The 21948-nt window shown below is 47.3% G+C and overlaps 1 protein-coding gene across 2 annotated transcripts in view; it reads left to right on the top strand.

Moving 5' to 3' along the window:
- The window catches only part of ZBTB47 (zinc finger and BTB domain containing 47), a 98109-nt gene extending 85226 nt beyond the window's left edge, over window positions 1-12883 (top strand). The window contains exons 5-6 of one of the 2 annotated variants that reach the window (XM_077808449.1): window positions 4697-4841; window positions 6483-12883. In XM_077808449.1, coding sequence (XP_077664575.1) covers window positions 4697-4841; window positions 6483-6856 — 519 coding nt within the window. In that variant the 3' untranslated portion in view covers window positions 6857-12883. The remainder of the gene's footprint in view (window positions 1-4696; window positions 4842-6482) is intronic. The other variant, XM_077808448.1, reaches the window with a different exon arrangement.
- Window positions 12884-21948: the final 9065 nt, after the last annotated feature.

The following is a 21948-nucleotide window of genomic DNA, read 5'->3' on the forward strand; positions in this document are numbered from 1 at the left end:
TCGGTTTCTGAGGTTTCTGCATCGAGTGTTGCTCTTTTAAGACTTCTGAAAGCATTCTCCACACTTTCTCCCTCTCAGATTTTGGAAGGCACTTCAGATTCTTAAACCTTGGGTCGAGTGCTATATCTATCCTTTGAAATCTCACACTGGTACCTTCTTTGTGTTTTGTCAAATCTGCTGTGAAAGTGTTCTTAAAACGAATATGTGCTGGGTCATTATCCGAGACTGCTGTAACATGAATATATGGCAGAATGCGGGTAAAACAGAACAGGAGACATACAATTCTCCCACAAGGAGTCCAGTCACAAATTTAATTAATGCATTATTTTTTTAACAAGCATCATCAGCATGGAAGCATGTCCTCTGGAATGGTGGCTGAAGCATGAAGGGGCATACGAATGTTTACTATATCTGGCACATAAATACCTTGCAATGCCAGCTACAAAAGTGCCATGCGAATGCCTGTTTTCACTTTCAGATGACATTGTAAATAAGCAATCAGCAGTATCTCCTGTAAATGTAAACAAACTTGTTAGTCTTAGCGATTGGCTAAACAAGATGTAGGACTGAGTGGACTTTTAGGCTCTAAAGTTTTACATTGTTTTGTTTTTGTGTGCAGTTATGTAACCAAAAAAAAATCTACATTTGTAAGTTACACTTTCACGATAGAGAGATTGCACTTCAGTACTTGAATGAGGTGAATTGAAAAATACTATTTATTTTGTTTATCATTTTTACAGTGGAAATATTTATAATAATATAAAGTGAGCACTGTACACTTGGTATTCTGTGTTGTAATAGAAATCAGTATATTTTAAAATGTAGAAAAACATCCAAAAATATTTTAAAAATTTCAGTTGGTATTCTATTGTTTAACAGTGCAATTAATCGCAGTTAATTTTTTTGAGTTAATTGCATGAGTTAACTGCGATTAATCGACAGCCCTAAAAAAACCCCATACGTATCCGGGTTTTTCTGTGATTAAAATGAAATCTGATGGCCTGAGCCCTGCCGTCCGGGGCTGATGGCCTGAGCCCCTCCAGATTCTCTGTAAAAATTCAAATTCCGTGTTTTTCCGGAGCAAACGGATTTTGAGGATCCCTGCTCATCACTAGTGTGAGCGTTCATCACTGCCCCTTTTGGGTGTAAATTGAATAGCCAACAGTCTCCTTCTAGCCCAGGTAAGCTATGGTCTATGTGGATGGCCACTCTTGCCATCAGTAGCCATAGCGGGCAGCAGACTAGTTACATTAGTACTGTGCTTATTTTACAGGCAGGGAAACTGAGGTCTTAGAGGTTCTGACTTGCCCAGACTCTCATGAGTAAATAGCCAGGCTGGGGGAGGAACCCAGGAGTCCTAGCTCTCAGTACTGCATCTTACTCACAATCCCATTACTTTTGTCTGCTACCAGCTTTCACTCATTGTCCTGTGGAGCAAGTTAAGGGCTTAAGCCAACCTGTAACTATTGGGGGTCAGGAAGAAACTTTCCCAGGAGGGCAGGTTATCCCATAAAGTACCTACCTGATGTACCCTCTGAAGCAGCTAGTGCTGATCACTGTTGGAGACAGGATACTGGACTAGATGGACCGTGAGACTGATCCAGCTTGGCAATTCCTGTGTTTCGTGGAGGAAAGCAGCGGGATGTTTTGGGGATTGGTATTGAGATACAGAGGTTTACACCTCCCAGGTCACCAGTCCACAACCACTGGCTGTTTTATGAGGGATCTTTGCCCAGTTCTTATTGGACAGGCATCCATGCCACAAAATCAGCACCACAACTGGCACTAGTCGCTACCCTCAGTGGATATAGTGTATTTAGGTTTTCAGAAAGCCTTTGTCAAGGTCCCTCACCAAAGGCTCGTCAGCAAAGTAAGCTGTCATGGGATAAGAGGGAAGGTCTTCTCATGGATCGGTAACTGGTTAAAAGATAGGAAACAAAGGGTAGGAATAAATGGTCAGTTTTCAGAATGGAGAGAGTGGTGTCCCCTGGGATCTGTACTGGGCCCAGTCCTATTCAGTATATTCATAAATGATCTGGAAAAAGGGGTAAACAGTGAGGTGGCAAAATTTGCAGATGATACAAAACTACTCAAGACAGTTAAGTCCCAGGCAGACTGCAAAGAGCTACAAAAGGATCTCTCAAAACTGGGTGACTGGGCAACAAAATGGCAGATGAAATTCAGTGTTGATAAATGCAAAGTAATGCACATTGGAAAATTATACATATAAAACTATGGGGTCTAAATTAGCTCTTACCACTCAAGAAAGAGATGTTGGTGTCATTGTGGACAGTTCTCTGAAAACATCCCCTCAATGTGCAGCAGCTGTCAAAAAAGTGAACAGAATGTTGGGAATCATTAAGAAAGGGATGGATAATAAGACAGAAAATATCATGTTGCCTCTATATAAATCCATGGTACGCCACATCTTGAATACTGTGTGCAGATGTGGTCACCCCAACTCAAAAAAGATATATTGGAAAAGATTCAGAAAAGGGCAACAAAAACGATTAGGGGTATGGAACGGCTGCCATATGAGGAGAGATTAATAAGGCTGGGACTTTTCAGCTTGGAAAAGAGATGACTAAGGGAGGATATGATAGAGGTCTATCAAATCATGACTGGTGGAGAAAGTAAATAAGTTATTTACTCCTTCTCATAACACAAGAACTAGGGGTCACCAAATGAAATTAGTAGGCAGCAGGTTTAAAACAAACAAAAGGAAGTATTTTTTCACACGACACACAGTCAACCTGTGGAACTCCTGGCCAGAGGACGTTGTGAAGGCCAAGACTATAACAGGGTAAAAGAAGGAGGACTTGTGGCACCTTAGAGACTAACAAATCTATTTGAGCTTAAGCTTTCGTGAGCTACAGAACTCGATAAATTCATGGAGGATAGGTTCATCAATAGCTATTAGCCAGGATGGGCAGGGATGGTGTCCCTAGCCTCTGTTTGCCGGAAGCTGGGAATGGGTGACAGGGGATGGATCGCTTGATGATTAACTGTTCTGTTCATTCCCCCTGGGGCACCCAGCATTGGCCACTGTCGGAAGACAGGATACTGGGCTAGATGGACCTTTGGTCTGACGCAGTGTGGCCGTTCTTATGGTCTCATTGCCTGAATGAGCAGAGGGAGCCAAGGATTGAATGGGCACAAGACTGAATGACCGTCTCGCCCACTGAGTGGGTCCTCCTGGCTCTGTGTTGAAGCACCTTGAGAAGGCAGCACTGGGGATAGTTTGCACCACCTCTGCCTCTGCAGTTGCTACTGGGTGGATGCAAAGAGAGCCCCGCGCTGGAGGCCTCTTCGCTCTGGCGCTCTACCGTGCTTCTCCATAATGTTTTTTTTTTTAAATGGTAATAAACAGAACACTGTTTGAATTAAGAACTTGTGGTGCTTAGTGCAGGGCTTCCTCTTTGCTCTAGATCGGAGTACATGTGGTAATAGTTGCTTATGTTTCCCTGTTACTGCTCTGATCTCAACTGTGGTGCTCAAGTGCAATCCCATCGAGTGGGACAATCTACAGAGGTTAGCGCAACTGCCCTCTTTTTGTTTTAGGAGTTTTGGTGTAACCCACATTGATACCAGGATCTTTGTCCCCTCTCTAGCGGCTGGATGACATATAGGCAGTTATGGACTCCTTCCTTCAAGTTAATGGACCAGGTCCAATAGCTCAGGCAGTCGAGGTTAGTGCTTTTAGATCCAGAGCTCTTAGGTTCAATCCCTGCCAGTGACCCACCCAGTTGTTACTGAAATGGTCCTGACATCAGTAAAACACTGCTTCTCCATGTGGTTATGGCTGCTCAAACCAATAAGCAGACAAAATCTCTGCCCTGAGGAGCTTACAAACCACTCTACAGCCAGTGCAGACTAAGCCATTTGGGTACCAGTGTGAGTTGAAAGCAAAAGAATAATCTTGCAGCGGTAGCTTTGGAAATGGGATTTATATACTTTTCCATCCACCGCCATCTCTTAAAACTACCTCCCCCTCTTCCCCACCCCCCAGGATATTTTCCCCTAGGATCAGTTGATCTGCTGATTTAGGATGGTGCACGTCAGCAGGCTCTCTGGGTATGTCCTCCCTGGAGTCGGAAGGTGTAATGTCCACCTTGAGCAGCCATCGCCATGCTAGCTCTGATGGAGCTAGCGTGTGAAGTGTATCCGTGGAAGCACAAACGGCAGAAGGGGCAAGCCACCTGAGTACGTACCTAGGCTCTCAGACGGGATCGTACGTGGGTCAGCGAGCCCCTTCCGCTTTTAGCTCAGCCCAAGAGGGATTCTTTCTGGGAAGCTGGAGCCCTTTCAGGATTTAGTGCACTATGCATGGCTGAATTATTATTTAACCTATTAATCTTCAAGTCTTTAGGAGAGGTCTTAATAAAAACCGAGCAAGGGCTTAATAGAAGTTGAGTAAAGGCATCAGGGTTTGGCCCCTACTCATAAGCCTAGTTATTTGGAATGGCTCATGATAAAATTTAGTTCATATCTAGGAGTCCCTACACCTCGTGAACCTTGGGCAAGTCACTTAATCCCTCAGAGCCTCAGTTTCCCCTCTGTAAAACAGAGATCACCACCCATGACTGAGCTTGAATGAGTGAGAGACTGCTGCAGCTGAAAACCTCTCCACTCCTGTTCTGGGCTATTGCTGTTCAGCCACCTGCCTTTGCCTCTCACTTCCTCCTCCCCCTTCCAGAACTGCAACGAGCGCTTCCAGTACAAATACCAGCTGCGCTCTCACATGAGCATCCACATCGGACACAAGCAGTTCATGTGCCAGTGGTGCGGGAAGGACTTCAACATGAAACAGTACTTCGATGAGCACATGAAAACGCACACAGGTGAGAACTCCCCCGACATCCCACTTCCCCACCCCCAGGTATCGGGGGCACCCTGCTTTAGCTTCTGCCTCCCCCAAGAACCTCTTGGGATATGGAGCAAGGAATATCTCTGCTGCTCCCTGTTAGGGGGCTTATTCCTTCACCCACTCACTTCCCTGGTCCTTCTCGCATGAACAGAGAGGAACAATACCTGAAGTCCAAAGGTGCAAACAATTCGATGTTTATTGGGGTGAACTTCCAGCAAGCATGATTCCAGTTTCCTTCCTTAGTATCCTCCTTCCCAGCTCTGACACCACAGAGCCTTACACCTGTGTCCCTGTTCCCATTCCTGCCTTAGCCAAACATGATTCCAATTTCCCCACCCCCATTCCCTGTTCCCGTTTCCCCCTTTAGCAAAACATGATTCCAATTTCCTTACCCCCATTCCCTGTTCCCATTTCCCCCCCACACACACCAACCCCGATTCCCTGTTCCCATTTTCCCCACACACACTCCCCCCTCTACTTCCTGATTGACTGCAGACTATACAGTAAAACTTGAGTTCTGCTTAGCTATACCTTAACCAATCACTTTCCTGAAATTTAACTAACCAATCCTAACATATTGTAACATGATTATGTAACCAGTTATATCCCACCACCTTAATTAGTTTACACCCAGCAAAATTAATTATACAGCAGACAGGAACAATCACAGAACCAGACAGATTATACAGACAAACAATAGCAAAGTGGGAACTATAATGACAAAACAATACAAAAGTGAGGATTTCACATCCCAGCTATTGATAAGTGGGTTCTTGCCAGACAGGATGCTATCAAACTAAGTTTCCTTTTACATTTTCTAGGCACTTCCCTTTCTCTGGAGGTGATAGGCACTATCAGGACAGGATTGTATTCCTAACAGCCCAAAAGCACCTTCTTTCAATGTGACTAGTTTGGAATGTGAGGAGGTGACCGGTCGCTTCCCAGCTTATGGCTGCCTCTGCTGCCTAGCCAAAGGCCTTAGCCAGAGAACAGGGCCTCAGCCTGTCGCAGTAAGAGAAGGAGCTTACACTGGCAGACAGTGATTTTGATTCTTTCTTTTATACCTCTATAACTAGCCAAGTGATAAGAATACACCTAAATTCTTAAAGTACAGGCCTTTGCAGACAGGCCTGAATATCTATATCCTAACACTCCCCTTCCTCCCCGCCCCAATTCCAGTGTGTCGGGTCAGGTTCTGTTCTGCCATGGGCTGTTCACTGGCACCTGGATAATAATGAGATGGGAACATTAGCGATGCCTAGGAGCTATAGCCGATGAGATCCCGGGATAGCCCTGCTGCTCCCGTCGAAGGGCTGGGTGATCATAAGCAGGCCCAGCGCAAATCTGGCTCTAGGTGGGAAATGGAGCTCGGGATTACTCATCCACCCTACGGAGAGGAGGAACTAACCTCCTAGCCGGGGAGGGAGCTCCCCAGTCTGGGCTCTGCTGGTGAGCTGGGAATGGCATTGATGGGCTTGGGAGGAACTCCAGCTCTCCCGAGCTAAGTGTGGGAGGCTATGGGTGGCAAGGGCCAAGCCCTCCATTGAGGGGGAGATGGGCACCCCCACGCAGAGGTGGGAGCGGTCCCTGAACCAGCTATCCCCTCATCCCCCAGGTGAGAAGCCCTACATCTGCGAGATCTGCGGCAAGAGCTTCACCAGCCGCCCCAACATGAAGCGCCACCGCCGGACCCACACGGGAGAAAAGCCCTACCCCTGCGACGTGTGCGGCCAGCGTTTCCGCTTCTCCAACATGCTCAAGGCCCACAAGGAGAAGTGCTTCCGGGTCAGCAACCCCCTGGCTTCGGACACCGCCAACCCCGCCAACAACGGCGGCAGCCTCTCTGCTCCCCAGGGTGCCCCCTTGCCTCACTTGGCGCAGCACCCCCACGCCCTCCCTTTGCCGCTGCTCCACCCCCTGCCCCCTCCTCCGCACCTGCCGCCTCCACCTCCCCTGTTCCCAGCTGGGCGGGTCAATTCGAACAACTAGGCCAGCGTGTGCAAGGACTGCTCTGCCACGCAGGGGGTGCCCAGCGGGCTGCTTGTTCGCATGATGCCGGGAGAAGGAGGGAGGCGGTTAATTCTCTCTCTTTCGTTTTTTTACCCCCCCATGGTTTTATGATGAGCCCGTCAGCCTTCCGTCAAAAGGACAGGTGCTCTGGGCCACAGCAAGCTCCCAGGTAGCTTGGCGTGCCAGCGTTCAATCAGGGTGTAGACAAACAGCTCTTCCTTCCCTCCTCGTTCCATGGCTTTAGCGTTTCCCAAGCCCTGCTCAGACTCCTCCTCCCACCTCACGAGGCATTGTTTACCTCTGCCGCCTAGTGCACTATTGTATCAGGGTAGCCCTTGCCACAATGTCTTCCCGCTTTTGTGTGTACCTGCATGTTTCGTGCAATTACGTTAGACTAACGAAGTGCACAACTCACACTCAGCTCCATCAAGCCATTTCCACTAGTTCCTCACAGGAGCAGTAAGGTTTTTTTGGGTGTTTTTGTCTCGTGAGGCAGCACTTTTAGCTTTGCCTCTGGCTATTAGTCAGGAACTTGTCCGTGATGCATCCTATGCGAAATGTTTAATCAGGGTTCCGCCCCTCTTTAGTATGCTGCTGAAACAACCTGAAAAGACTACAGGTCCCAGCATGCAGTGCTGTTCAGAATGGCTTTCTGCAGGGAGAAGGAAGGAACAGAGCATGCTGGGGGCTGTAGTCTTTGCTTGCTACGCATCTGTGGTAAAGATAAGGGTTGCCACATTGCACGCTTTGGGATGTCTGTAGTGCTGTCAGAGGTGTCACTGCGTCACCCGTCGACGTACCTGAGATAGCTTTGAGCTAGCTAGCTTGATGAACGCTCGCAGTGAAACTGCAGGGGCACGGGCTCTGCAAGCCCATCCAGGGTCCTGACGAGGTGCTCAAACAGCTAGTCTGTACTGCCGTAGCCTCACCTCTGTTGTTATTGGATCTAGCTAGATCAAAGCTAGCCTTGGGCATGCCTACATGTGCTGCCGTCACACCCCTCTGATTGCAGTGTAGACCAACCCTTTGGTAACCCTGCTCTAACCACCGAAATGGAACTTTCAGCCCAAATCATCATCCTCTGGGAAAATGGCACAAGGCATGGGCACACAGAGATGCACGGAGGCACGGGAACTAGACTCCCTTTGAGATTGGCCAGCGGGCTATTTCACACAGTGAGTCAGCCACAGGAATAGTCACAAGGAAAGGCAGAGATGCTACGTTATTCTGTGCATTGTGGGCAGAGGGGGGTTTCTAAGTGACACAGGCTATGAAAACAAAGGATGGTAATGTTTCATGGCAGCTATGCAGATTAGAGGCAGTGGCTGTTATAGGTAATCTAGCGTATTTGTGCTTGAGCCCGTCCCTTTTCCTGAGAGGCTGGTGCTGCAGGAGAGATCTTTCGATGAGTTCACCACTTCATTACAGGAATCCAAGCCAGGTTAGGGAGGACGAGACGTTACCACTAGCTGGCATCTCCAGTGGCCCACATGACGTGAGTTAGGGGGCTGTGTATTCGTGGGCAGTGGCCCACGTCTCAAAACCCACCATCACAACCTGCTCTCGTTAGCAGCCCTTGTTATGTCTTCCCTCCCAACCGGGATTCCACACCCCGCCCCCCGCTTCCTCTGCAATTTCTTAGACTAAAGCCCCAACCCAGACAGCTGGGTTTAATAAACGGATTCACTAGCTGGATATGATTTTTTCCCCAAAGGGGTTAAGACCCATGATAATCCCAGCTCCAGTGCTAGAAATGAGCTCCATATTTCTAGGAGACGGGCTGGAGCTGTCTGTGGCCATGGCCATGGAGCTGCAGCGTTCCCGTGGTGAGCGCTCCATTGGTCTTTAGACTAAAAGGAGGTTGGAAAGTCGCTGCACTCCAGCCTGAACGGAGCAGCAGGATCTAGTCCTAGGCTGAACTTCCCTGGAGGTTACTCTTCATAATAGTGCCTTACAGTTACTGAAAGTAAGCTCCCGGTGTGTGCTCGGGAGTCTGGTTAGCCTGAAGTCTGCACATCAGATCTGATAACCTGCCTGTAGTACCAAGGAAGGGCAGTGGCTCAGCTCCTTCAATCTCCTTTTCCTCCTTTCATGTCTTATCTGATAGGCCCTCGGCCCCAGTACTTAACTCTCCTTTAGGAATCTAGTTTTGCCTTCAGTCACAGCACAGTGAGCCTTTGTACACAGGGAGTGCATTTGAGGGCTTTAGCATGGAGTTGGCAACTAGAGTTCAGTGGCCCTCTAGTCAGAGGCTGCCTTATTGATGAAGGGGCCTGGCAAGAAGGACAAGCACCTTATAAAATGTTGCAAGCCCATGTGAGCTTCAGGCCCGGCAAATTTAACTCCCTCGCCTGGCTCCAGGATACTGCTCGACTGATGTGGGATTGTGCCACGTTACTTTGAGTGCCATTTCAGGCTAGGGAAGCCTTTTTGCATTGGCCTCTAGGGGGAGATAGCTCAGGCCACTGAAGTTCGGCCGAACAGTACCAATCCCAGCCTCTGCTGGCTCTGTCTGAAGCTGCATCATTCATGTGGGCTTTTCTGTCTCTTACACTGACAATTCTCATCTTGCATTTCACTTATTAAGGAGTGTTTTGCGCTTGTGGAGTACAGCTTATAACCCTGATGGCAGGTGCCATCATCCTGGAGTGGCAGATCATTTAGGCCCTGTCTAGAATGGCTTTCTTGTTACCTGCCATGGCCTAAAAGTGGGGCTCGCAGTTGTCTGACTTACCCCAGGATAAGCCCTGTTTTGCAGCAGTGTGGTGTCCTGTACTTTAGAAGGTTGCAACGGTGTAACCATACTGATGTAATTACCCTAGTCTAGTGGCTTTCCCTAGTCCAGACAAGCCCTCAGGGCTAGATCCTGCAAGATTCTAAGTACCTCCTAGGAGGCAACTCCTTCAACTCCCATTGGTGTGTGTTGGAGGGTGTTTTGCACCACTCTAAGAGCTGCTCAGCACCTTGCCAAGTGGCAGAGGGCAGTGCTGACTGTGGTCATTTTATTGCCCCTTAGGTGTCTACTTAATGGTGCCAGTGTGTGGTGGAGCAGGATCTAGGAGAAAAGTACATTGGCCAGATTCATCGTTGGCAATGTGAGCCCTGCCACTGGGATATGAAGAAGGGAGGCAGGAGGGAGAAGACATGTACTCAGCTGAAGAAGCCCTTTCTTGTTAGCAGTTTGTTGTGTTGGCTTTATAGCTTCAGTTGAGACACCTACATGCGTGGGGATTCTGAGCCGTGTCTGGCTAAGGCAGAAGCTGCAGTGATGTGTCCTTGTAGCCCCAACTCATCACAGCATTTAACACATGCTGAAGGCCATCTTTATTTAACAGCCATGTGTTTAAGCCTCATTGAAGTCAATGGGATTTAACCATGTGCTTAAAGTTAAGCATGAGATTAAGTGCATTGCTGACTAGGGCAAGACTGCTGACTTGTGACTTTAAATGGCTGACCCACTTTTAAATGACTGATCCACTTCCCTCCTGCTTGGCATCCCAAGCGCACCTCCTGTGCTGTCCCCCACGCCTGGCTCTTCCTCGTTCGAGCACCAGCTGGCACTGAAAGGCACATCGCTTTTCACATCCATTGACCACTTCTCTTGCCTGTGTCAGCCGCAGCCTCTATATCGCAATCAGTTAACGTCGTGTATTGCAGATTCTGTGCTCACAGACAGTCTGGTTCTGCTTCATGTAAAGTGAGGCGGCCGCTGAATGGGCTGCCGGTATGGCTGTGAGCACCTTGCAGCTTCTCGGATCAGTGGCAGATATCCCATGGGACAGGGTGTCCAACTCAGCTACTTCCACAGGTCCAGCGTCCTGGGTTTTGTTAGGACTGTCCAGCATCTTTCAGATATCACATGTGTCTGCAAGGAGACCTGATGGCTCAAGAGCTTGGCAATGAGCTAAGACACTCAGGCATTTAGGTCACTGGTGTGAACCCAGCTCACTTTGGTCATGACTGGAAAGTCTTATCCTCTGAAGATGGCTGGCTGAAGGCTTATGCCATAGGGGGTTTGATGGTCTCATCCCATTTCCCCTGCCACTCCTATTCTTCCACATCAGGGTTGCAGCAGGTGGGCAGGGCGCCGTGAGGAAAGGTAGCACTGCCCGTAATGGGGCTGTTCCGTGGCCAGAAAATGTAAGTCTCCATGGCCAAGAAACCGGTCCCTTTCCCCAGCACTGAATCGACTCGCACAAGTGCACGCTATCCAAAAGGGAAAGTCACTAATTGCCTAGAATCTGATCAGAATCGCTCACTTCTCCCCCAACCTGCTGCAGTTTCTCAGTGTGCCTGTCTCAGGGGCCTGTTCTTCCCCACAAGCGGGGGTAAATCCAGTGGGATGCCGTCTGTGTACGCAACACATGCATTGCGTGCACAATCGGCTGTGTATTGTCCAACTGGCAACCCGTGGGATGTCCCCCCGCGGGACCCCATTCTGTAAAACAAAATGGCATCCTCCGTCCAGTGTGCTCTCGCCCATGCGAGGTCACGGCGCGTGGAGGGCGCTATTTTGGATTGCCTAAGATGTGCAAGTGAGTTGTTGCATGTCTTACTAAAGCTGCCACAGCATGCCGCTAGGGGACCTGGACGTGACCCCACCGAAGGCAGCGTCAAACAGGTGTAAGCGGGAGGAGAATTCTGCCACTTGGTGATACGGCTGCTGCAGCTGCCCGGCTTAGACCCTGGTGCATAAAGAACCCATCCACGCCTGTTTGCCCATTTGGATTCATTTTAAAACGTTGCCCAGAGAGCAGCCTGGAGACAGCAGAGCAGGGCATGCACATGAGCTCCTGGGGAGTCAGATCCCTGGTGCCCCAAGGCCAGGACCGAGAGACGCCTCCAGGAATCCTGCGCCGTTTCCAACCCTTTTGTCTACACCCTTATTGAGTCTGAATGTGTCGATTTGGGTATTTTTGTGACCGTACCGAGAGCTGAAGCGAATGGTTCCAGAAGCGTATTGGCCCCTGTTCATCCCTGGTAGAACTCCTGCAAAGCCTCTTGAGTTTGACCAGGGGAGAAATTCGGCCTGTTCTTGTCAAGCATTTTATTCTTTGAATTCTTGCACCTTAACCCCTCGCATCCCTCCTACAATGCACCACGAGTATGAGAGGGGCTTTATTTCCACTAGCAGTTAATGAACGTTCAGCAAACAACTCTACGCACACACACACACACAACCCTGCCCACTCGCCCTGCCTCATTTTCTTGTGTTGAACTTGCAGGGAGGGGGCAATTTCCCAGGAGCCTGGTAGGCCAGACCAGTTTGCCTCATAGTGTTCATAAAGCAGGGCTGGCCCCCTGGCCAACAGCCATAACGAGAACGCAGCCAGAGGGGTAAGGGACTGAGATGGCTGTGACACAGTGCAATAGCAAATGGGCATCAGCTGCTGGACAACCTTGATTTTTAACTCTTTGCAGACAGACAGACACCTTTGGTCTGCATGGATGGAAGCCGCTTTCCAGCACAGCCCTGCCTAGAGACACGTCATCCATGAAGGGAAGGGGTGGGTAGAACCTAATAAAAGAACAACCTCGGTAGCATGGAACTTAAAGGAAACAAATGGACAGAAAAAAACCCACAAGCACTTCACTTGCCTCAAACTAGTTTCTAATGCCTGACGTTTGGCTGTGTATTATTTTATGGCATTCAGTATCTGTTGCCCAAACATGCCAAGTAAAGAGTGTATCGGTGGCTCTAGTTGTGAACAAAATAAATGAAGCACTTTATTCTGTGTAGATACGGGGAAGGGGGTCGGGGGAGTTTGGATGCTTTCCAAAAGCATCTTAAGTAATGTTCTAGGAAATGTATTATTACAACGTTTTTTTTTTTTAATGACCAGGTGTAATCAATATATGTTTATCTTTAACTCCGAGTTCGGCAGCACTCTCTTTGGGATGGTCTGATGTACGGGGAAGGTGGGAAAGCAAAGGTTATCCTCTCTCATGTTGGAGGAGATCACGATGGCCATTGGAAGCGGGCCAGCAGCTACAGCAGGTGCATGCCAATATGGCTCAGCTGAGAGCCGCGTGGGCAAGTTGTTGGGAACCTGCAAGGGTTGCACCAAATTGCCTGAGATCGCAACTGTCCGTCACGCTGGAGGGAAACCTGTGACGAAGACCCCAGGGTGCATTTCCATCCAGGTGGTCTTTTGTTCAGATCGAGGTGCACCATCGTGCTCTGGTAGCTGCCAGCTGCAGCTGCTCAGGAGGAATGTGCACCGCATTGCGCATCTCCCTGGGCTGAATTTGTGGTCACCCTTTGAGACCTGACTCTGACCTCCCACCAGGGCAAATGGGGAGTAAACCCATGGACGTCAAGGGTGTTGCACTGGTGTGTGAGATCAGGATCAGGCCCTTGGGTCTGCACCCTACCAGCACAGTAATATTCTGACTGTTACCAAAGAGGTCGCAAGAGGAAGGCCTGAACCAATAAACAATCCGCCTTTTATAAAAGAAAGCATTAGCTGTCATTCAAGCCCATCACTTTCTGTCTCTTGCCCCCTTTTCAGGAAACCCTGTGGCGAAGAGGGGCTCTGGAGGATTGGCCCGTTTGGTACTTTGTGGCCCAATCCTGCTGCACCCACATCACAACTTCTGGGTCGGGCCCTGAAAGAATAGTGTGTACTGCTAGCTGGTGGCTTGAGAGAGAAGGAGACAGATGCGGACATATTTCTCTGGGGCATTATTGAAAGTGGCTGTTGAGGGGGACAGTGGGTGGGACCGGCGCATTGTTGTGCTGCTGAGTGGCTTAATGTTTTGTCTCCATGTGCAGCTGTGACTGGAATCGTGTCGGAGCTGGAAAGTGAGACCAGGCAGGTTATTTCGTCTGCCCGTCTGGCCAGCAGCGGGTCAGAATGTCCCTGTTTGAATAACAGCATTGGCCTTACCCAGCCTGTTGGTGCCAGGAACCTAGCACCTCTGGGGAGAATGATCATCTTGTGAATATTTGTTGAGCCATGTCCTCAGCTGGCGATGTGAAGCAGCACAATTCCACTGACGTCAGTGGAGATACATTGGCTTCCACCAGCTGAGGATCTGGCCCTCTTATCTGTAAGACCATTTCTTTTCTTTTTTGGGGGCGGGACTGATTCCTTAGCTGAAAAGCCCTAGTCTCCTTTCTGGCCCCTGGCCCTGACTCCTGGAGCTGTACATTGAATTTGAAGAGCAAGGGAATCTGCTCGGCACTCATCAGCAGTTTCCATTGCAGGACAGAATTACAGGGTGAGCCGCTGAGGACACTGAAGCTGCCTTACTCAGTGATTCTCCAGCCATGATCCAGGGACCACTGGTGAGCTAAAGAACCATGGGATAAAATATTTTAGGAACCAAGCGGTGTGGAATCGACTGGCTCGGGACGTCACTCAAAAACCTGGTTCTTATTAACTGGTCTTTGGTATCCCAGTGCCAGAAAGGTGTTGGTGGGAATTAACCCTCTTCTAAGGCAAAATGTATTGCACAGAGATCTACTTGATATCATGTACCAGGCTTGGTCTAAGATAATAGCATAGGGAAGGGGAAGGAGATTGGCTTGACTGGCCCACAAATAGCTCTTATTAATGGAGTCTGATCCTCAGTTATCTTTTGCTTTTTTTCTCCACCAATTATAGCTGTGTGAAGTACTCCCCGGTTTATGTTGGAGTGCCCAACAGCTTGTGCCAGTGTGTACTTCAACATGTGTTTGGATCCACAAAGGTATGGGGGCCCCAGGTGGGATGAAAAGCTTTTTTTCTGAATGCAAACATACGCACCTGGGCTGGGAACGGCAGGAGGAAGCCAAGAACTGATGCTGCACCGGAATGCTGCTGAGACAGAGTCCAAGAACGTCAGTCATTGAAAAGAGTATATCTGTGTATGGAAGGTGGAGATATTCACTAGACGCAACCTTGCTTTCTGGGATTAGCAGTGTGTGTGAGAGAAGGAGGGCCTGCACTATGTCTTGTCGAGCTGTCTTTGAGCGTCGTTTCGTGTGTTTTTGGTGGTTTCTATGTAGACCACCTGTACCACCAGAGGAAGCCTCATGAATCACCACAGCCAAAAGCATGAGATACATATTGCAGACAGTGGCTGGGAGCTGGTTGGAATCCAGCTGCGTCAGCTGCATTGGCAGAGCAGGAAACATGGGATCCTGTATACTACATACACCTCTAGCCCCTCTCTGGAATGGATTTGCACATGGGCCCATGTGGCAGGGTTTCTTGGAGGAGGTATATGAAGATCTCACCTTGGGTGAAGACAATCTGAGATGAAGTGGCTTGGGAGAATATGAGGAATTTTTGATAACACTTAGAAATTGCACCTTTTGCACAGCTGGTAGAGTAATCACCTGAGAATGCCAGTGATTCTAGAAGTTGCTGGTGCTTCAATGGTTTGTCCCTGTGAATTTATGTTCTTAAGCTATCTCCATGAAAAAGCCCTATAGAATTGAATGGAGAATTCTATCTGTGCTGTAGGACTGATTAAACATAGCCTTCAGGAAGGACCTCACTGCCCATTAAAATCTATAGGATTTCAAAAGTGGTTTCTATAGCCCCTACCAATTTCTGCCCTAATACATTCCATAGGACTTTTCCACAAGTGGCCCCTTAGCAGGACATTCTTGAAAGTTCCGTAACGCAGAACACTCCTGACCCCCTCCGGTGTTGAACAGAGGCTGCCTCTTCCAGCTGGTGGGACATATTTAGGATGAGAAAGTCCACTTCGCAGCCATTGCCATGTTCCATTTTGTGACGTTTGAGGAACGGGAAAGTTGTTCAGTTACATCTGAGCTTTCTTGATCAGAGCCATTGAGAATCTCTCCTGGGCTGCATTCCAGATTTCTAAGTATCGCCTCGGTGGGGTGGAGAAGGTGCCTTGTTCTTGCTCTGGGCTGTGGGAAAGTCACTGGGAGTCATGGCCCCAAGAGATTAGCATGTGAGCTGCTCGCTGGGCCTCAGTTCTACCCCAGGGATGTGGATTGTGGAGGCTCTTATGAACTAAGGACCTCGTCCAGTGCCTGTTGAAGTCAATGGGAGTCATTCCGTTAATGTCCGTGAGTGATGGACAATTCTTGAAAGGCCCCATCCTTCAGACACTGCTAAAGTACAGTAGTATCATCCCAATGGGCCTTGTTCTGCCACTTTTGCCATGCTCCACACCTCGTCTTGTTGATTTCATCAGGAAGACTTGGAGAGTAAGGTATCAGCATGAGCACAGGTAGGAAAACTGGGCCACTGACTTTGATGTAGCGTTCACACTAGTAAGCACTATGCTCAGTAGTTTTCAGGAGGCCTGTGTCCAATTCCCAGCTGGGCATAGTGGGTTCCAGTGTGTGACCTTCACATTGGACACCTCCTGGCTGTGCAGTCTGTTCTGGAAGCAGTCACTTGTCATCGGCACAGGGGCAGTTCTGAACTGGTAACGAGGAGAAGGAGCTGCCTTTTCCTCCTTGGGGAGTGATCCAGTACGTGCGAGAAGGGTTATGACAACACACAAGTGGGAAAAGTGCAGAAAATCCTGGGTCTGCTTCTGATCTCTTGCCGGCATGTAGATCTGGAGTCACTACACAGAAATCAATGGAGTTACTCACTGGAGCTGAGAATCAGACCCACTAACTCTGGGACAGTGATAGGGGAACAACATTAGGATGGTCTCTAATCCACTTGTCATATTGGTTGGCTTGTGGGTGCTTCATGTGACTCTCCTGTAGCTCACGAAAGCAGATGCTCAAATAAATTTGTTAGTCTCTAAGGTGCCACTGTCTTTCTCCTCCACATGTTACTTATGTCAACCCTTTCCTATCAGTAGAGTTGCTATTGAGAGGTACCTGTTAATTGCGATGCCAACGGGTGGCCTCTGATCATCTGTTCGCATATACACAACATCACAGTGATGGTTTGAATGTCTGTGTAGCCTCCAGCATAAGGAACTATATATATATTTATACCTTATTGCCAACTGACTGCTTTTGAGAGCCCAGCAATAAAAATGAGTGGTTGTGTCCAAATACCCAACAGCTACAGGTGCTCTTCTGCTTTGCCAGGAAATGACTGATTGATGGATTGATTGATTTTATGCTATGCACAGGAATTTTTCTTTCCTGCCAGGAAGCTATTGTATATGTGACGTTTCTTCTCCAGTTAGTTTTGGAAGTCTTCTGTGTCCTCTCGGGAAAAGTCCTGTAGAATTTAATAGAAATTAACCTTTCTGTGGATTTTATTGTTAACCATCCTGTAACATTTAAAAAGACCCAGTCAGCTTGGGTTGGTTTGTTTGTTCATTTGTTTTTAAAATGTTTGTTTTTCTGATTTGATTTTCCTTTATGTAGACTGTCATGGAATGTTTTAAAGATATCCGTGGAAGAAAATCAGGGAGCAGATGCTGATACACTTACATATGCTGAGTAGTGTCTTATTCCATAGGTGGACCCACTGATTTCAAGGAGATTATATCTGGAGTAAAAAGAAAAGGAGGACTTGTGGCACCTTAGAGGTGAACAAATTTATTTGAGCATGAGCTTTCATGAGCTACAGCTCACTTCATCAGATGCATTCAGTGCTGTAGCTCATGAAAGCTTATGCTCAAATAAATTTGTTAGTCTCTAAGGTGCCACAAGTCCTCCTTTTTGTGAATACAGAGTAACACGGCTGCTAGTCTGAAACCTATCTGGAGTAAGATACTCAGTGTTGCCAACTCTTGTGGTTTTTATTATGAACCTCGTGATATTTGGTGGGGGTTTTTTTTTGTTTGTTTTTTTTAAAGTCCTTGGTCCCACTGTCATGATTGTGAGAATCTTCCTCTTCTAATGTATTTGTAGAACGTTTTCTTGTTACTCTTTCAGTCATCACAGGAAAGGAGGGCTTTAGGAAGATAATGAGTTAGTTTTGCAGATGTTTACGGGGAGCTCCTCCCAAGCATGAGGGCAGCATAAAAGAAAGTGGGAAGGTGCTTGTTTGAATATAACACATAGCAACGGAGGATGACATGGGCCGATCAGAGGTGGGAATTGACCTTTTGATACTGAATGAGAGAAGGTAGGGTAGGTGTTACCTATAAAAGTAGTCGGTGACCACATTTTCAAAAAGAACTTGATTTTCTGAATTGAAGTTTTCTCCTGTAACATAAATGATACCCTTGCTGTAGGCTGGATTTCAAAGAAGCCTATAGAAAGGATCTCATTCTTTATTGAATTCTGTTGGCTTTTGTTCTGTAGAACCCCGTTATTCCTCTGATTCATTTAAGCGCTTAAGCAGGTGCCAAAGTCTCCTTGAAGTCAATAGAATGGGAAAGGCTTAAGAGAGGTAAGTGCAGTTCTGAGTACAGATGGACTTTAAGATGGAGTTTAAAGGCTCTACTGATTTGGGGCCAGTGATGGGGTGGGACTCACCACCATGGCGCCCCATGCTGGATGTCCCGGGGATCAGCTCTGCTAGCCAGTGCACCCTCTTCTGGTAATGTCTCGCCGCCGTCACTTCTGCTCCAGGCACCCATGTCACTCCCAGGATCGTGGTGTCGTCTTCATGACACTATTAAATTCTGTAGGATGTTCCGTAATGGATCAAGCTCCAGGTCTTCTGTCCCATTTTTTAGGTGCATTGGTTACGTGCTTATGTTTGCATGTCTGCCTGAATAATTTGTTGCTTGAAAATCTGGATTAGACAGCTGCAACTATCAGTATCTTGCAAAATCTAAGGAGTACATTTGTCCCCTTTCCGTATGCACCAGTAACCAGCATTGTGTTATCAGTGGGGATGATTATTATTATTATTTTATTTAATTTGTTGTAACACTTAAAGATCACACCAGCTTGGACTCCACTGTGTTAAGTGCTGTACAAACACATCTTAAATGACAGTCATGGGTGCACATGAGAAGGGGGGGAATCACAGTTGGGTTTGAATTTTGCATAAGCTCATCAGTCCAGTTTTAACTTTTCAAAACAGGGATGGTTTGCAGCAGAGTTTGCACTACAAAATTGCAGTTTGTACAATTTAACTCACTGTACAGAACTTCAGGGAAGGGTGAACTGGGTTAGGGTCAACTGTTCAGTTTTTAGACTGCTTCTATAGTGGAGGGTGTGAACTGCCATTCCCACCTCCAAAGGGTTTAACAAAGGTTTCAGAATCCTTTACATTCGATAAAATGAACATGTAGGATAGTAGGTGTGTGTTATGTGCATGTTGATACACACACATACACCAGAGCTCTGGAAAATACACACTTACTAATTGCAGAATCTCACATGACAGTTTTCTCCAGTTCAACCAGTTTCATAGCCCTTCAAGTTCTATTTTAGTTGCAGGATTTGTTTTCACTTAGGCAAAAGGATGGAAAATGTTGCATGAAAAACTCAAAAGAAGTGTGTGCTTTTTTTAAAAAAAATTTGTTTTATACAAAGGCTGCTCTTGCTCACCAATGGTTGTATATTTGCTTGGGCACCATCCCTAGTCTCACTGGAAAACGGGTTTACAAATTCTTTTTCTTGAAGCTTTGCATTCTGTAGTAAGATTTTCCAGAAAAATGGGATGATTTTTGAGTTTGTAACAAAAAGGGAACCCTCCCTCCCAAACGCTGAAGATTTTCATTTGCTAATAGATATTTTGCACACCTCGAATGGGACGCCCTGCGGTTGTTCTCTGCTCCTGCAAATCATGTGCTCAGCTGGATGTAAAACACATGAGTGAAGATCTGAAAGTCTAGTGCATCTTTCCTTCTCCTCCCCTCTGCCCCCATCGTTTTATCTTGTACATCCACCATTCCAACACCGGTTGGATGAATTTAGGCTTTAAAGACTCATTGGACACAGTTTTCATTTTGTTATATTTTAAAGAGCATTGTATCAAATGATCATCTAGGAGACTGGAGTGAACATGCTGCAATTGGAGATGGCAGAGGACTGAATTCACCACCAGTGCTGTCAATTTTTGGCAGTTGATTTTGTCCCATTCCCCCAAATTTGTAGCCACAACACCTGGAATTTTTCACCTGATTTCAGGGTGTTGAGGTGGGATTCCTGTGTAAAATATGCTCTAATTCAAACAGGAATTATTTCAGAGAAGTTCTCTGGCCTGTATTATACAGGAAATTAGACTAGATGATCACAGTGTTCCCTTCCTGGCTTGGAATCTGTGAATCTATACCTTATTAACTGTGTCCTACTGAACAATCTCCAAACAGGAGCACACGCTTCTGTGTGCATGTGTCACTGATGCTCTCCCAGACTTTTCTTGTTTCCCCAGTTTCTTTAACAGAGTCCTAGCCACCAAGGATAGGTGTGGAAGGTGGGAGAGATAGTCCAAAGATCTGAGTTTTTCAGGAATCAACCACACCGCTGTCGGGGAGGAGAAAGAGGAAGGAGATGGCTTCCCTGGTCCCTCACCTAGAGCTGCCTCCAGGACCCTGGGTTCAGTCCACCCCTTTGTGCCAAACTGTCCATCCTCAGTGTCAAGTGCTTGAAAACCATTTGTGTGTAGATTGCTTTGGGGATGAGGAGGGTGCACTTTAAGAAAGGGCAGGTTGTTTCACATGAGCAGATTTTACCTTCTCTTTGTAAATCAACTCTGCACCTTGGCCCAAATCTTCATCTACTGGGACGCCACATAGCCTAAGCGGCTTCGTCTCCCGATTTACACCAGCGTAAGTGCTGCTTTATAAAAGAATGGCTACAAAACCAGATCGGCGTAGTCACGTGGGACCTGATCTCCCACCACGGAGAGCTTTGCCGTTGGCTTCAAAGGCTGCAGAAGAAGCACTTAAGCACATGCTTAATTTTGAGCAAGTGGCCAAGGGCCTGATCCATGCCATGAAGTCGATGGAAAGTCTCCCAGTGATTCCAATGGGCTTTGAATCAGGCCCTTAGGCCCAGATCCTCAAGTTAGGCGCCTAAATTTGCTTCCATGGATTTCAGTGTAGTTTTGCTGAATAGGGATAGAACTATGCATGTGCTTAAAGTTAAGCAAGCAGTCACACCCTGTACTGCTCCAGGATCTCACAGTGCCCCTCCCTAGTTTAACAAAGAAGCCAGTCGGAGGTATGTATCCATGATTAATAATTTTCCCTCATAACCACAGAGTTGTGTACATAGCATTATAATGTTAGACTCCTGTAGCTGTGCTTAGACAAAGAGCAGTGGGGGAAGGCATCTCTGCGGAGGGGAAGCAGTGGGGGAAGGCATCTCTGGGGGGGGGAAGCAGTGGGGGAAGGCATCTCTGTCCACTGGTGCTAATAATTACTACTGGTCTGTGTTCATTCTGTTTCCTCTGATAGTACTGCTGAGTGCATAGCATCTATCATTCACGAGACGGAAACAATACATTCTTTCAGCATTAAATAATGAAACTAATGACCGTATATTCATTAAATGGGGTGCTCGCTTTCCTTTCTTTCCTCCTCGATTCAGCTTCATTTTGACTCCGGGTAAGGACTAAAAGTCACAAAGTTACAAAAATAGTTATTTTGTTTTTGTTTTTAAACTATCCTCTGGGTAGGTAGCGTAAATATGGCCACAAATAAGACTCATTTTCTTTCTTTGGTTTTGAATACCGGGACAACAAGAAACTGCTGAGAATGTTGGCAAAATTTGTTCAGTTTTTCCCGCAAAATCTGTGTGATTTTGTTGTGGTTGTGGAAGTTTTAGGTACAATCCATACAATTTAGTCCTGGATTTTCTCACTTGGAGCCCAGTCCTGGAATATGGTGATCTTTCTCCACCTTCATCGACCTTGATGTGAGTTTCCAGTGCTCAGCAGTTTGTGGGATCGGGCCCTTACATTTTAGCCCTGCTTCACCTAATTCCCATATTTTAACACTGGATCCTATTAGAAGATGATACATGGGAGCGGGAGTCCTGATTCCAGTCTCTCACTCGTTCTCCACTAAAGTAAATCTCTTGTTGCCACTTCTGGTTTATGCTGGTAGAAGAAGTAAGATAAGAATGGGCCCAAGGAGAGTAGCTCAAGATACTGGATTGGAGCCACCGAGCAATCATGGTTCCTCTGTTGGGGGATCAAGCATCTGGTGCCATCCTGCCTCTGTCAGCATGAGAGAGGAAATTAGCTGAAGTAGCCAAGAATCTTCATCTCCTTCTCTCTGCC

The sequence above is a fragment of the Eretmochelys imbricata genome, chromosome 2, assembly GCF_965152235.1.
Source record: "Eretmochelys imbricata isolate rEreImb1 chromosome 2, rEreImb1.hap1, whole genome shotgun sequence".
Classification (NCBI taxonomy): Eukaryota; Metazoa; Chordata; order Testudines; family Cheloniidae; genus Eretmochelys; species Eretmochelys imbricata.